We start from the raw sequence: 15484 nt of genomic DNA on the forward strand, positions 1-15484 counted from the left end.
TTCCAGGCTAGAAGCTGCCATCTCCTCTCTTGTGCCAGTAGCTGTTGCTGTGGCTACTTTTTAAAATGGATATGCTTATGATCTGACAACAAATAGCAAACAAACAAAAAGAGTAGCCTTTAAAAAAGGTTCTAATTCACCAGGGGGAAAAGCATACCTCAGGATCACTGACAAGGTTGTTATTGACAATTGCATTTGCCACTCCCCAGTTGCAGGGATGGCTGAGATGTACATGAACAAGCTGCTGAACCAGTGCAGTTGACAGCAAAATTTGAAGGCAAATGCTGTTGTAATCTGCAGTATTTCAGCAGCTGATCTGTGAGTAGCTCAGCTGTCCAAGCACGGAGAGCAGTGTGTCCTGAGCTGCCAGTCTCAGCCATGCCACATCTGCTCAGGAGCCAGTGCTCTTGGCAGAGTTTGTTGGGTTTTTAAGTAAGGTCATTGCACAACTTTGATTTAAACAAGCCACATAAGAAACAACATAGACACAACTGTGGGGACAGAATCTTTTTGGATGCTGAGGCCAGGCTGCTAGGCTCAGCAGTTTGGCAATGTCTTGAACAGACCTGCTCCCAGCAGATAGTCATGTGTAATGGGAATCCAGTTTGGACGCAGAGATCACACAAATCAGTGTGCAGGATCTGAATGTGACACTGTCTGTGATTCAGAAGGCTATAAAAGGAGAATATATGTATTTTCTGGTGACAGCTTTTGGAGGTTTAAGCTCCCAAAACTTCCTGGGTTTTTATGCTGAAAAAAATCACTGTGTAAAAAATAAACCCCAAACTAAAGTGCAAGAGACTAATAAGAAACATAAACTTATTTAATTTAAAATGAAGCAACAAAAGAGCTTTCTTCATTGTAAGAGTCAGTCTAAAGAGAATGATATTGTCTCAGCATTGTTAACAGAGACCTGGAGTTGGAATGTGGTCCTCATGGACACCGAGATCCAGTGACCCTGAAGGAGAACTGCATGGTACGAGGAGTACTATGGTGCTCCCTGATACCCGGCACTAGAAGGAGCAACTACGATAAGGCTGCATAACAAACTGTCCGGAAGATGAATCACAACCATTGTCATAACAATGAACCAGAACATGCGTGATAACCTTGCTTGAGAAGGCAGAGACTGACAACAATCCATGGGCCAGAGGAGGAGCAACGTGTATTGCTCTGCATAAAAGAGGACTCTTTAGCAACCTAATTTTGGGAGACCTTCCCCACCAAGGATCACGACGATCAGAAGGACCAGCGGGACGCTGCCTGGACCTGGGACCATAGGGACGCCTTGGACCCGTGGTGGTAGCTATAATCCTCTTTCTTTTTCTTTTTACTTTATCTTTTCTTCACTTTCTGTCTTTCTACCTATTGCATGCTGCTTTACGGGCAAACAATAAAACTGTGCTGTTGGATTGAAGCATAACCCCTTGGCACAGTCGCCTTGATTTTTTGTGCTTTGAGATCATAGTAAACGAACCATCACGAGTCCACTGAGTGGACTGTGACATTCATACACCAACGTTTTACAAAATGTTAAATGTGAGCAGTCAGAAATTCATGGCCTATTACTGTAAATTTTTTATTTGCAGCAAATTCTTCTACATGTATATTTTAATTTCCTGTACTGCATTTTTCTTTAAATATACACCTGCACATCCTCTTCCCTTCAGAAATTATTTTAAAGTATGCTTCAGAATTTCCAACAAGAATAAGATCATTGAACTCAAAATTCACTTAATTTATTGCATATCCATTTTTTCTTGATGTATCAAGTCATATCAGAAGCATGACCTGACAGTTTGTCTATTCTTATTCATTTGATGGTACTGTAAGCAGTTACGTAAAAGGGTGACATATGATTTTTGTAGCAATAAAAATCATCAGGATCCTTGACTTAACATCTTAAGATATGCCTAATATGTATCTGTTGCTATGTGCATGATTGTATTTTCAGCACAAAAAAACATGGAGGGAAAAAAACAGGATTTTGAATATGTCTTCCTAGCATCTTGCTGCTTTTCTGTATCAGAAGTGACGATTTTTGGAGTTGTAAAACAACCATAATGGATCTATGCCTAAGAACTTCAATGTACTCACGTTGATACGGTCTTCGTCTGATTTCGTCCCGATTTATGCATATATCTTCTAGTAAGGTACTATTCTGTGAATGAGCTTAGCAGGAGACACTCAACAAATACTATTAACTTTCACTCTAAGCAAAATAACTTTGATAGTTTTGACAAATGTCCTTCCCAATTCTGCTTTACTGTTATTCCAGCAACTGTTTATCATCAACTGCTATGGGGAAACTCAGCAGTATACAAAGATTGTTCACAGTTGATAGCAATACATAGAAATGTTTGAAACCCACTGTATTTTAGGTGTCCCCCCAAAAAAGGCCTTGAACATAAGCACCTAATTTGTTTAAGAAATAATACTTCTACCCCAAGGTTACCACTGCCGTCAGAGTGAAAACTCCTGATAGAGGAAGCCAAGATTTCACTTGTCTGGAAGAGCTCTCCAGAATCTTGCAGATTTACTAGTAACAGACCTGAGCACAAGAATGCATGACCAGGAGGATTTCTTCATTTAAAAATCTGGCTTTCTTTTGAATTTGAAATCAACATTCCAAGTGAAAAGTTCAAGGAAACAAGATCAGCTTAAATCAACACAAACATTTTGTTATGATGAAATATTTCACTTCAGGTCTAACTGCTATATGATCAATTTAGATACTACAATATGAAATAAACAACTTAAAAGGCACAGAAAAAACAGTAATTGGAAAACAGCAGAACAGGATATTTAGACCTTATCATAATCCTTAAGGAGCTTCTTTACCCAAACAAAATTTAGCCAAATTAACTACATGCCAAAGACTGAGATGTGATTACACTTTTAGGTAGGAAATGGTTCCCTTAGCTAAGATTTCTGCCTGGCTTTAATTAACAGTAATGCATAGTATATATTGAAAATAGTAGCTTCAGATTAGCTAAACCCTACATAGCATATAACATGTGTGTTTGTACTTCTCTTGCTTTGACTTTTTCCCTGTGACAAAAAAAGCTTTTAAGTTTTCTCAGTTCTAATAAGGTATTGATGACAAAATGGGACTGTAACACATTTCCCATAATCAGATCCTTCTTGCAAGTTCGTAGCCTTTAGAAATACTGTGCAAAAAGGTAAGACAAAGGAAAAGGTTACAGATGACAATACCTATGCCAGTCTGCAATTTTCTATTTTATTGCAATGTGAAAGACAAATACCAGAATCCAGAAAAGGGTTAAGTATCATTCATAAAAGGAACTCAACTTCTTATTAATCTGTAAAACCGAATTAATGACTGTAACCTATTAATAAAATGCTTCAGCATCTCCTTATATGTAATACAAGAGTCGGCTAATATAAAAACTTAATTAATTCCTCTCTTACCACAACAGACAGCATACCATAGCAACTCGAGTGTTTCTATTTCTCTGAGATGAAGAATTTTACTAACTTGGTAATTCTGCAAGAGGTCACCCATTCTCATGCTTTTTTTTTCAGATACTACAATCCAATCCATATATAAGTCCATTGGATTCACACCAGGTTTGAAGTTGCAGGACTGGTGAAATGTTGTTTGGAAGGGCTCTTTTGAGATTACCTAGTCCAACCTCCTTACTTAAAAAGCAAGACTATCACCAGCATTACATCAGATCAGTTGTGGTGTTGTCTAACTGAGCCTTGGAAAGCTCCAGGGATGGAGATGCCACCACATCCCTCAGGTTCCAACGACAGAGGAAGAACATTTAATAGAAAAAATCCACCAGCAGCCCACTACCTGACAGCTCAGTGTTAGGACAGCCTTACTGAAAATGTAAGCTAAGTTTATCTCTGCATTCTGAAGGCTGGATGGAAAATAAGGTGGCATTTCAATGCAGTCATTTTTATTGCTTCTTGCTCCTTGTTGAATTAGTTTTATGCTCACACTTTGGCTGATTTGTGTTCTGCTGTAGAACTGTATTTTGGCTGTTAGATGGTTTATGTATGATCTGAACATAATTCTGGAGTGAATTTTCTGTGGGCTTTGACAGAGGAAGAGAGGCTCTAGACATTTTACAGATGCTTCCAATATTTTTTGGCATGACAAAAAGTAAGTTCTAAGAGATGGAGGCTCAGTTAGGAGCTAACATTTTATAAAAAACACTTTAAAGTACACCAAACAAGACCTATTATTTTGTATTTTTTCAAGTCGATTATGATTACCATGAAATCACTGGTACATCATTACAAGGTTAGCAGAAATGTGATCCTCAAAGCACATTCATAGCAGGAAAACTTGGAAACCCCATGTGGCTTTGTGGCTGAAACACTGAACTGGGCAGACACAGGTTTTTATTCCCAGCTTTCTACTTGCCCACAGTAGGCAAATAATTTCATCTGTTCCCCATCTGCAAAACAGAATAAATGGCAGTGACCTACTTTATAAAGTGCTTTGAGATCTATTGATGAAAAAAACTAAATGAGAGACTTTGCTGATACTAAATAAAAGTTCTTATATCTGGGAATTACTCAGGGGGGCTCTGAGTCTTCATACAAGACAACTGGTCTGCTTTAACTATGTTCTTTCAGAAACTGATTCAGTTAAATCATTGCAACTTCTGCAGTACACACGAGACCAGAGAAAAAGCCTGAGGCAATTAAGTACAGGAGAAAGGGAAGGTATTTGTAGGTCAAGCAGTGTGGAGCAAAATTCTCTGAAGCAAGCACTTCAGTCACAACCAGTTCTCACTAGCTTTCACCTCCTCCTGTTTTAACTTCAGCTCACACTGTACAAATGAATGCAAAAAAATCCAGTCCTTTTACCTGAAGTTTAACCACACATTATTCTGTACTGCAGTATAAACCATACAGCTTTCACTAGATCATGCATCCATGGAGGAAAATTAAAAAGAACTGAGGAAAAACCTGTGCCAGACATGGACTTGCTAGTATATTTTGAAGTCAAGATGATTCATTTTGGCAGCAGTCCAATGCCTGGGGGGGAGAGGAGCACTTAGCCTGAAGGATAGATGGTGTTGTCGCTGTCATCCTTCCTCATACTTTTGTCTGGAACAGCTTAAGAGCCTTTTCAGCAGAGCATGCTGAATCAACTCATTCTTGGCCAGTTCAGTTTGCTTTTTGCTGAGCCCAGTGCAGGCAAAGAAGAGGGCGTGACCACCGTGGCCTCTTTATTCTGCAGACTTCCAGCCCTTTGTCATGGTTTCTGCTACCTGGACCTAGTGAAAATTGAACGGTGTCCATTGTCCAATGTGTCTTGTGATAGGAGTTGTAATTTTTATGTATGTTCTTGAAGTGCAAAAAAGCTCTGTGATTCACCATGACGCTGCTGCCACAAGTCTCCTTATCTGACTCACATTATCAAAAAATTATTAGAGCTTAAAATTCTTAATGTGGGGGTTTTTTGACTGTAACAAGAAGAGGGCAAAAGTGGCATAGAATATAATGGCCTTGATGAATTAGTTCAAACCTGGATGACTTTCTACGATTTTGCCAAGAAGTACATGTGTTTGTAGCTAAGATTTAAACATATTCTGCTGTCGATGAGTCTGTAAGGATTCTGGTAAGGGTAATTTGATGCTTGCATCCAAGAGAAAAAGCCAACTTAACCATCTTAACTCTGATCAACAGCATTTAGATCAAGAAGCACTGAACAGAGCACTAGATCTCTCTCTTCAAAACATTTGTTGCTGAGGCAAAGAGGAAGCCCAAGCCATGACTTGGAAGCCCCTTAAGGGTATGTGCCTATGGCTAGTGGCCAGAGCAGATGGTCTCATGCCATTTCATTTCCAGCTTAGCCCATGAGTTTTCTGTGTGACAGTAAGTTCTTCCACTTGTCTGTGCTTTAGGAATTGATGTATACAGTCTAGCTATTCAGAGAATTACAACATAAAAGGCATGGGGCAACCTTACCACTTTACCTCGCAATGAATGCTTTGCTTAAGGAGTTATCCATATCAGTGTTAATACAATATGCCACACACTTTTCATTAGACACATGGGAGAATGACACACAGTATATTCATTTATCTTTGTCTCATTTAGACAAAAAAATCCTTTATTTTTGAAGAGGTTCTTCTGAACTTAAACTTCTCATATGGACCCCTGAATAAGAAAAGGGTTCTCATAACAGAACCCCTGAAGCTGGGCTCTGGGCAAGAGAGGACTTTAGGCAGATGTGGCCTTCACTGGGCCCAAGGACATTAGCAGGAATGGTAACAGCATCTTTCCCCTGCCACTAGAGCTGAACCACCTGGACTGTGACTGGTGCTCTAGAAAAGCTTAGCTGAGATTGCAGAGGAGAAGCGGACAGATTTTGTCTCTTCTTTGTAATTTTGGAGCCTCCATATATCCTCTTCTGGATCAATGAATGCCAAAATATTCAGAAAATCACATGATAAGCTTGGGCTTACCAGCAACATTTTAATTCATACTTTCCCATCTTCTGCACCAAGACTAGAATGCAAGACATCAGTGGAATTCAGACCTACGACCTTCTGAACATTCACAGTGAACCCGTTTTGAAAGCATCAATACACTTCAATCTCAGGACAGCTTTTGTTGTCTTTGGTGTGGTAGAATTACTAAAATAAGATGGGTGGAATGCCTTTCCTTGGACCAACACAGACTACAGACACCCTCATGCAGTTCTGTAACATGCATCTGACATCAAACCTACTTTTGTTTATGTTTTTAAACAAAATAATTGACAGGCTTATAAAGCTAGTCTAAGTCTCAGATATGGATCTTTATTTTTCTAAATAGCTATTTATCTCTTATTCAGCTTTGTTGGGGGCAGGGGAATAGCTGCAACTTTGGCTTTTATGACATCATCAAAATGCATTGGAATTCGGCTTCTCTACTTTCAGTGCTTTAAAAAAGAGGGAAGGAGGAAGGAGACAGGAGTTTATGTTACATATCTCTCTAATATGCTGTCATTAGTAATAGTTTTAGAATTAAAAATAAGAATCAAAGGTAATTTTAAGGGGAAAAATTACATACAAAGGATTTTGCATGTATTGACACAACATTCACATGAGTTAGGGCAATAGTCCTGTTTTATTTTAGACATAAGTAAGTTGGTTTATACCACTCATATTAGGGGAAATTCTGGGTTTAAAAAACAGGATTTTTGTCTTTCTGCAGACATTTCCAATTGGCCATACTCTCCTTTCATAATTTTCTCAAGTGATACTTTTCTGATGCTCTTCAGCTTCCTTCAAACACTGGATAATTTAGAATCATGAAAAGATGAGCTGTGATGTTCTCTGATACCTAGACTCTCATATCATAGTGTATATACTACCCCAAATCCTTCAAAATCTGAAAGAGAAGCTTCTGGCAGACATGTACAGTGCTCTATAGAAGTATATATCTGACCATTGTGTTAAGACTGAAGATTCCCAAAAACGAAGTTGAGTTTTAAAAACCTGGGGAGATTTTTGGAAATGGGGAAAAGAACAGGGACTGTACTAGTCAGGGAGAGAACAGAGCTGTGTACAGATTAATTATGCAGTGAATGGCAATCTACTCTATTAAAAATTATTTGGCAGGAAAAAAGAATAAAGGATTAACTTGAACTATGAGGCTATTTAAACTTATGAAGAGAAAAGTACCTTTTCTTAGGGTTTAATGAGTTTAATGTCTGTCTGTAGCTTAACTGACATGGAGAGCTGGGCTTTCCTCATACTTAGAATAAAATGTTGCTGCATTTATATGTAAGCACTTCCCAAACAAACTAAATGAACTAAACCCAAATAAATCTGAGTCCTCTGTGAAAAAGAAGGACTATATATTGTCACAATTCATAATAAACATGGGGAGTTAGAATATACAAAGGAATTTGGGAATAACTCAGCAAGTTTTTGGTTTAGGGAAAATAAGAGAAGCTTCTGGGGTTTTTATTTAACTTCTTCACCATGCATTTTATTTTTACATTTGTATGATCCACATGTGAAAAATGTTATTAGAAAGGGGCCTGCAGTGGTTCTTACTGTAGGCTGAAAGGTATGTTACTGCCCTGAGAAGGATCCTTTGTTCTCATTAAACAGAGCAAACAAATAGTTATAATCTCAAGACTTCTGTGACTAATATGTTAATCTGTTAAAACACATTCTTATCTTGGCTAGAAATTAATAGCAAAATTGTTCTTTTCAACAGAAAGCAGACAGCTCATTCAGCTTTATGATTAAGATTTTAGAGACTACCTAATGAAGCTAATATAATTAAATTGGTGTTAATATTTGTGAATAGTATCACCTCCAAATCTTATGTCTAGAGGACAGGAAACTAAGAGCAGCAGCTCAGTAGTGTTCATTTGTTAATGAAATTCAAGAGAAAATAGTGACATGTATTTTTTAACTGATCTGACTTGCACTGTTAGTATTGTGCATGATAAACTTGGTTAAGGCACTGTCCTTGAAAAGCAGTTACACAACTCACTGAAAGTAGTGTGTATGGTTAATACCTTCAACAGTAAGTGGTCAGTTATGCTCTGGAGACTGGCAAGCCTTTGTTCAAAATCTGGAAAGTTTTGGCTTAAACCACAAAGAACAAGGAAGATACACAATCTATCAAAATAAATTATGTATCCTACCTTGGCAAGCATTAAATTAATGCCCTCCCCCAAACCCATACAAACATCATCTGTCAAGGTCATTCTTTGCTTCTCAAGGCCTTTCATAGTGCAAACATGCAGAGCATGTGAAGTCAGCTCAGTTTTGTACCATGACAATGTTTTTAGGTTACATCAGCAGGATAAAACGAAATTACCAACATTAAAATTGCAAAATATAAACCCAATCTATTCAAGAAGCAGCATATATATGTTAGTGTGTATGTATAGTATATACATGTATTTATATTACAGGCAAATTAACTTTGCAAATGTCGAAGATGTCAACTGATTCAACAACTATTTTCTGTGATTACAGTATCTAAGAGATGGAAAGTAAGCATGCAGAAAGCAAAGGATTTATCTACTGATGATTTATCGATAGGTGAGATTCATTAGTCTCTGCAAACATCATAAAAATGTAAATGAACTGGGTGTAGCAAAGGAAGCTATGATATAGAGCAGCGAGAGCCCTATGAGCAATAAATAAACCCCAGGAACAGTAACAGAATTCAAGAAATAAGTTTATACTGTGGAATAGATAGAATATTTTTTTTTAGTATCTTTTTATAAGTAAATCACATCTCAAGAAAGGTAGGAAATTTGTTTTGCAAAGATATATTTCATTTTGTTGTATTTGGGGGGGGGGCAGCAGCTGCTCATGCAATATAAAGGTAAGATGTTTGGTTTTAACACCAACTAAATACTAAGACTGAAAGTTACTTTCCTCATAATTCTCCAGTGCAATCTTTCTTTTCCCAGGGTGTTCTTGCCAGTTCCTTGACTGTCTGGCAATTATTTAGGCAGGCAGTTATCCAGAGGTAACTGTCAAATTGTGTCACTCTTGTCTGCTCCTCTTCTACAGGATCCTCATAAGGCTTTTGTGTTACACGCTGGATATACCGATCATGCGAGACTTGGTTCACAGCCCATAGCCATGCTGAGACACACCAACAAGACTTGGCCTTGTCTTTATGTTTGCTGATGGTTGAGTGTTTATGCTGTTGTCATGTTACTGTTCTCTAGTAACTGTAGTTTATTGTTGGTACTGTATGATTCTGCTGCTGGCAGAAGAATGACGGAGCAGCAGGCAGAGGAAAAGAGTAACTGTGGGGTCCTCTTTGGTGGGAGTGAGAAAGTGGTCCTTCTTCCATCCTGAACCTTCACAATCCCTTTCAGTAAGTTGCTATATTGTTCTTAGAGAGAAAAACAAGAGTGAAACTCTTGCGTCTGTTCCCTTGTAATCTGGAAATCTATAGCTTCCAGTGGAAAAAACCTTTCACAGTTTATTGATAGCTATGCTTATATCCGTGCCTTTGTCTCACAGAACAGAAGGAATAATAAGCACCTAGGCTGAAAGAGATGTAACAGCCGGTGGTAGCAGTAGGATAAAAGAAAACTGAGCTAATGCTGGTCTCCTGACTCTGAAATAGTAGAGTTGCTTTCTCCTGGGGAGTAAACAGATAGTGATGCTTACAATAGATGTAACTGCTGATCCAGGTAAGAGCCATCTTGTCAATTTAGTAGTCTGCAAGAATATAAGAAAAAGAGCTGACAACTGCAATAATTTTGGTAGCTTTTTGTAAGTGATGTACAAGAAGAGGTTTAACAGGTCTTTCTCACTTCATTACTATATTTCCTTTGAGCAAGTGTTCACCTGGAAAATCAATAATATTAAATCCCTCAGTCTGGTGTCAGGCCTGAGGTAGGTAAATATATTTGTTTTCCAGTTAGAGTCGGGAAAAATTGAGCCATGAAATCATGGTGATTTATTCGAGGTCAGAAAAATCCTCTGTAGCACAGCCAGGAAGAATACCCAAATTAGACGTCAAAGTACTGACACTAAAGAGCATCTGAGGTCACAAATTGAACTGATATTAATACTTAATACAAGAGGTACAAACTATGACAAAAGGAATCATGGCAGCAGGTTGATTTCTGCTGTACAAGGACCACAATCTAGTCTGCTGATTGCTCTGTTCCTTGTCTGTTTCATATTATATGGTAAATTCTTTGGGGAGAGATGACCTTTTTGCTTTAGTGGGTAGACCAAAAGGTTGCCCAGTTCATGAGTAGATGCTACAGCAAGAAAGTTGGTAACTGTGATGAATGTGGCTAGACAGTGCAGGTCTGTTAGAAGAAACATCAGTATTGTTAGTTCTTAAAAATCATCAGAGAACTGTTATTATGTGCTTTGACAGAAAAAGACCCGGAGGTTTAAATACAGCTCTTTTCTTATATAATGTGTCTGACACCTTGATCAAGATGTAGTCTTAAGTTTTGTGGATCCAAAATACATTTTTAACAAAAGTTCAGTTCTGTGTGAACTAAGAAACCTTTAAACACATTTTTCCATGGAAATAAAAGCTGAAACTAATAGGTAAACCAGTAAGAAAAACACTGAAATAACAGTGAGATTAGACATTCCCAGCACCTGAACTAAACCCACAGAATTCCCTGTAACAGGCTCTGGTTTTACTCAGCTTTCTCTCTCCTAAAAATTCATATGGCATTCTGATTTTCTGAAGTGGAATTTCTTCCAGAAGGCATACCTGCTATGCTATGAAGTAAGAACTGAGCCTCAGCAAGATGGCAAAGCATTTCTGCAGCCAACATAGACACCAGCAGATTTTCAGCAGGTCCTAAGGAACAAGAATGAAAAGGGCCTCAGACTCTATGTCCTCATTTAGTTGTTTGACTTCTCCATTACACACAGAGGAATAAACAGGAAAGGCTTATGGTTTAAGAGCAGGTTTGTTTTCCCTTTCTCACAACAGAAAGAATGAACAGAAGATCAAGGTGGGATAAGTCTTTCTACACAGAAGAACAAGATGGGGACAATCTAGTTTGTATACAGCATTAAAGCACTTTTTGCATGTTTAGTCAAGACCAGAAGCTATGGACTGTGTTATCTCTCATATTTATTCTGTTTGTGGATGATAATGCCTAGGTTATGTATTCAGGGGCACGGCAGATTCCTATCTCTAGCATGTTGAAAATTGTTGGTTATTCATGACACTGTTACAGGTTTTGTGCAACAAGGAAACTCATTGGCTTGCAAAAACTTAGCGTGTTCCCAAACAGACCTTTCTTTGTGTACAACAGTTGGTGTTCCAAATGTTGCACGATGCTAATTTGAGGCCAAAGGCTTCTGTTTCATAACAAACCCTTGGTGCCACTGCTTGGGACTTAGGGGAAATAGGCCCACTGAAAACTGCTCAAAGCCTCATGTTACCCTCCAGAACTGTATTTTAGATGGGCTGAGAAATAATCTGTGCAAGAGGTAACTGAGTATCTTTCTTTTCTCTTCAGTAAGTTTTATGCTTTTTTACAATCAGGTCAACTCATATTAAGTGCAAAAGGATTTTAAGAGCAGATCACAGGAAAACACAGATGTCAGTCAACATGTTCAGTTACTGATTTCAGAATTCAGTACCTCTAGCAGAGCCTCCCTATTGTGCATAAATCTATGTTGCATACAGATACTGCATTATCTAGCGCTCTGCAGTGAAGCACGGCAGGTGTTTTCTTGCTTGCCACTGTACTGTCCTGGTCAAGGCAGAGTGGAGAAACATCCACTTCAAACAATAAGGTGAATATAAAGATCATAGGCAAAATGTAATTTATTAGAGTTGGACAAGGGGACATGCCATGTATTCTTTAATGACTACATAGTGAGTTTTTTCCACTTTCCATCTTATCCAAAAGTAACTCAAAACCTTGATAATGCTGACCTTACTCAAAAGGCAAAGTTGTGCCTTAACAGGGATGGTGACAGCACTTGTCCACGCTTAATTATTTCTTATACTGGTGCCTCCCACTGTTCCTGGATTTCATGTTTTGCCCTGTTCTTAGCTGCCTTGCAGAAAGCATGTCACCTCAGTGCACATGCACATTCCTCAGTACCCCATCACCACTCTGACATTTGGCCTTGAATTTCCCAAGTTTTCTTCTCCTTTAAGCCTTGTTGGAGCCTTAGCATCTGGCAGAGGTGTCTCCCAGGACTCTTGTCAGAACAAAAGGATGTGTATGCACCTCTTATCTCCTAGATTTACTTTAATTAGGGATTTGCTTTTTCTTCTCTGTATTGTTTACCAACCAATTGCTATTAAAAGCTGTATTCCTTCTCCATGTGACAAGTGTTTAATAAATTCCTAAAGCTGTTTTCTTTTTCTGTTTAAAATACTTCAAAAGCATAAGGTATTGGGGTTTTTTCCTGTGAATGTGATTTTATGGCAAAGAGGAATATTTGAAAAGATATAATAGTGGACTGTTGAAGACCAGAGGATCCTGCATACATGCAGGTTACACTGCCAACAACTGGTAATAATTTGAGTTCGTTTCAACTGTCTGCTTCAGAATTTGCATGCAACTAATCTCATGTTGCTTCTGCAAAGCACATATTTTATTCTTCTCTGCATTTAGTAACATCTGTTTAACAATAAGACTTGCTCTAGGAATATTCCAGAAAACTGTATCTGATTTATAGTAGCAGCTTTAAATAAGTGTCAGATACTATCTTTATGAAATTCAGAATTAGTTTCTCTGAACAACACCCCTGAGTTGTACACCACAAGAGGATATTTAGATGACCTGCTTATCCCAAAGATGACAATGAACATAACTGACTTTCTCACAGCGTCATCCTTCACTGAAAAACCTTCCTAAGGGTAGTTACAGTGTGGCATCCTGACAGACCACCTAAGTGAATCACTTCTTGTGACCTCGAAGTCATGTGTATACTGCTGCTATTCTGCAATAAAATGGAGTACAAGTAGTCTCCTTGGGCTTTTTGCTCTTACAAGTCTGGTGGGAAAGATCTCTTCTAATCTGCTCGAGGCATCCTTCAGTGAGGATTCTACATTTAGGTCAGGCTCTGATCACATATGTAAGGCAAGAAAGAATCTGCTTCTGTTAGGAAGTAATTCTCACCTAACTAGTGCTTTGGATCAAAGCAGTGATCTCAGCAAAGTGCCCATACTAATGTAATTGCAGAGCTGCTTAGCTAATGTTTACACTTGAGTGATATATAGCAGTTTGTGAGAAATAAGCCTAAGATATTCAGCTAAAGAAAAGTGCCCTGAACTGTGCGACATCTACTGCATTGAAAAACACCGCCGTGAAAACAACCTGGCATGCATAGTGATGTTTAGCTTTCCTTGCCTCAACTCAAGATTAAATCAGCATTGAGATAGGGAGGCTTGTTCAACGGCAGCAAAACGGCACCTTTCTGACAGCTATGTACCCCCTTCTCTTCTTGCAAAATCGTATGCCCCTTCCCCGCAGCTCGGAGGCTGAAAGCAAAACCACCCAATTGCGGTCGAGTGGAAATCTAGACCAGGAGTACATTTTACTTGGACCTCCCCAAGGTTCTGGTCATGTGACGTCTCCCGCCTTTCTCCCAGTCTGTTGGGAAACAGCCGCAGCGTTAGGTATATGTGGCAGGCTATAACCTAAGGCTGCACGTGCGTAGGCACGCACAGATGGAAACGGGTGCGCTCCGACGAGACACCAACGCTTCCGAGTAGCCGAGGCATGGAAAGGTAGCCGAGGACGGGTGAAGCAGCGCCTGCCAAGCGAGGGCAGCCCGGAGGGGGACGCGCGAAGGCTCCAGCAAGGATGCGGGCTGACTCGTACTGATCGCAGAGAACGAGCAGGTGAGCCCGGGCACGGCAGCGGCTTCCCGGCGGCTCGCTGCGGCGCGGCCGGGGACGGCGGGCACTGCGCGCCCTCCCCGACCCTCTGCCGGCTCCCGGGGAGGACGCGGCCTGGGGGAGGTCTTGGGGCTGCTGGGGACACGGGGGCAGGGCAGGGTGCTGCGGGATAGGGCGCGGCGCCGCCCGCAGCCGGCCGGCGTTTCGGGAAAGGCTTCCCCGCGCCGCCGCTCCTCACACGGCGGCGGCCGGCCCGCGCCGCGGCACCCCGCCCCGGGGCCGCCGGACCCCCGCCGCTCTCCCACACGTGGTAACGGCCGCGTGGGGGCAGGGAACTCCTCGCCGCCCGGCGCCTATCGCCGGCTCCCGGGCTAAGCGCGGGCCGGCCGGCCCTGTCCCGTGCGGGCCGGCCCGGCCCGGTCTGTCGGCGGGCGGGTGGCCCGGGCCCTACCCCTGACGGGCGGGCGCGGCTCCCTCCAACCGCCAACACCTGCGCGGGGGCGGGCGGGGCGGGGCAGCGCGCGCGGCCCCGCCCCCGCTGCACCTACGGGCGGCCGCCCCGCCCCCGCCGCCCGCCGCCGCCAATCCGCGCCCGCCGCCCGCCCCCTCCCTACGCCGTTTTCGCAGTCAACGCCGTTTCCGCAGCGGGCTGGAGTGCTGGCTCCCCCCGGTCCTCGGCAGCCCGATGTGACCCGCCAGAGAAAATGGCGGCGGCGGGCGGCAATCGCACCTCGTCGTCGGGATTATCCTCGGGCAGCGGCGCGGAGGCGGCCGCCGCCGGCGCCTGCGGGAGCCTGAAGGGCGGCGCGGTCGCGGGGAGCGTCGCCGGGACCGGCGGGGGGCTCCTGCGGGAGGCGGGCGGCGGCGACGAGTGCCGGGAGCAGCGCTCCGACTGGAGACGGAAGCAGCTGCGCAAAGTGCGGAGCGTGGAGCTGGACCGGCTGTCCGAGGCGCCCCTCTTCCCCGCCGCCGCCCCGGCCGCCGCCGCCTCCTCGCCGGGGCCCCCCGAGACGCTGCTGCTCCACTACCTGCCCGGGCCGCCGCGCTCCAGCCCCGCCAGCCCGGCTGCCTCCCCCAGCCGCTGCGCCGAGCTTCTGGAGCCGTTGCCGACGGGGAGCCCGGCGGGGACCGGCCCCGCCGCGGAGCGGAGGATGGAGCCGGCTCCCCCCTCGAG

At 42.2% G+C, this 15484-nt stretch overlaps 1 protein-coding gene across 2 annotated transcripts in view; it reads left to right on the plus strand.

Annotated features, from left to right (window-relative positions):
- The first annotated feature begins 6632 nt into the window (after nt 1-6632).
- The window catches only part of MAP3K1 (mitogen-activated protein kinase kinase kinase 1), a 67783-nt gene continuing 58931 nt past the window's right edge, over nt 6633-15484 (plus strand). The window contains exon 1 of one of the 2 annotated variants that reach the window (XM_080372932.1): nt 6633-14313. Coding sequence is in view for 1 of the 2 variants with exons in the window: in XM_080372931.1 (XP_080229057.1) it covers nt 15015-15484 (470 nt within the window). In the remaining variant the exon portion in view is untranslated. Of the gene's footprint in view, nt 14314-14934 lie in introns of those variants that run through there. The other variant, XM_080372931.1, reaches the window with a different exon arrangement.

The sequence above is a fragment of the Falco punctatus genome (genome assembly GCF_963210335.1).
Source record: "Falco punctatus genome assembly, chromosome: Z".
NCBI classification, from domain to species: domain Eukaryota; kingdom Metazoa; phylum Chordata; class Aves; order Falconiformes; family Falconidae; genus Falco; species Falco punctatus.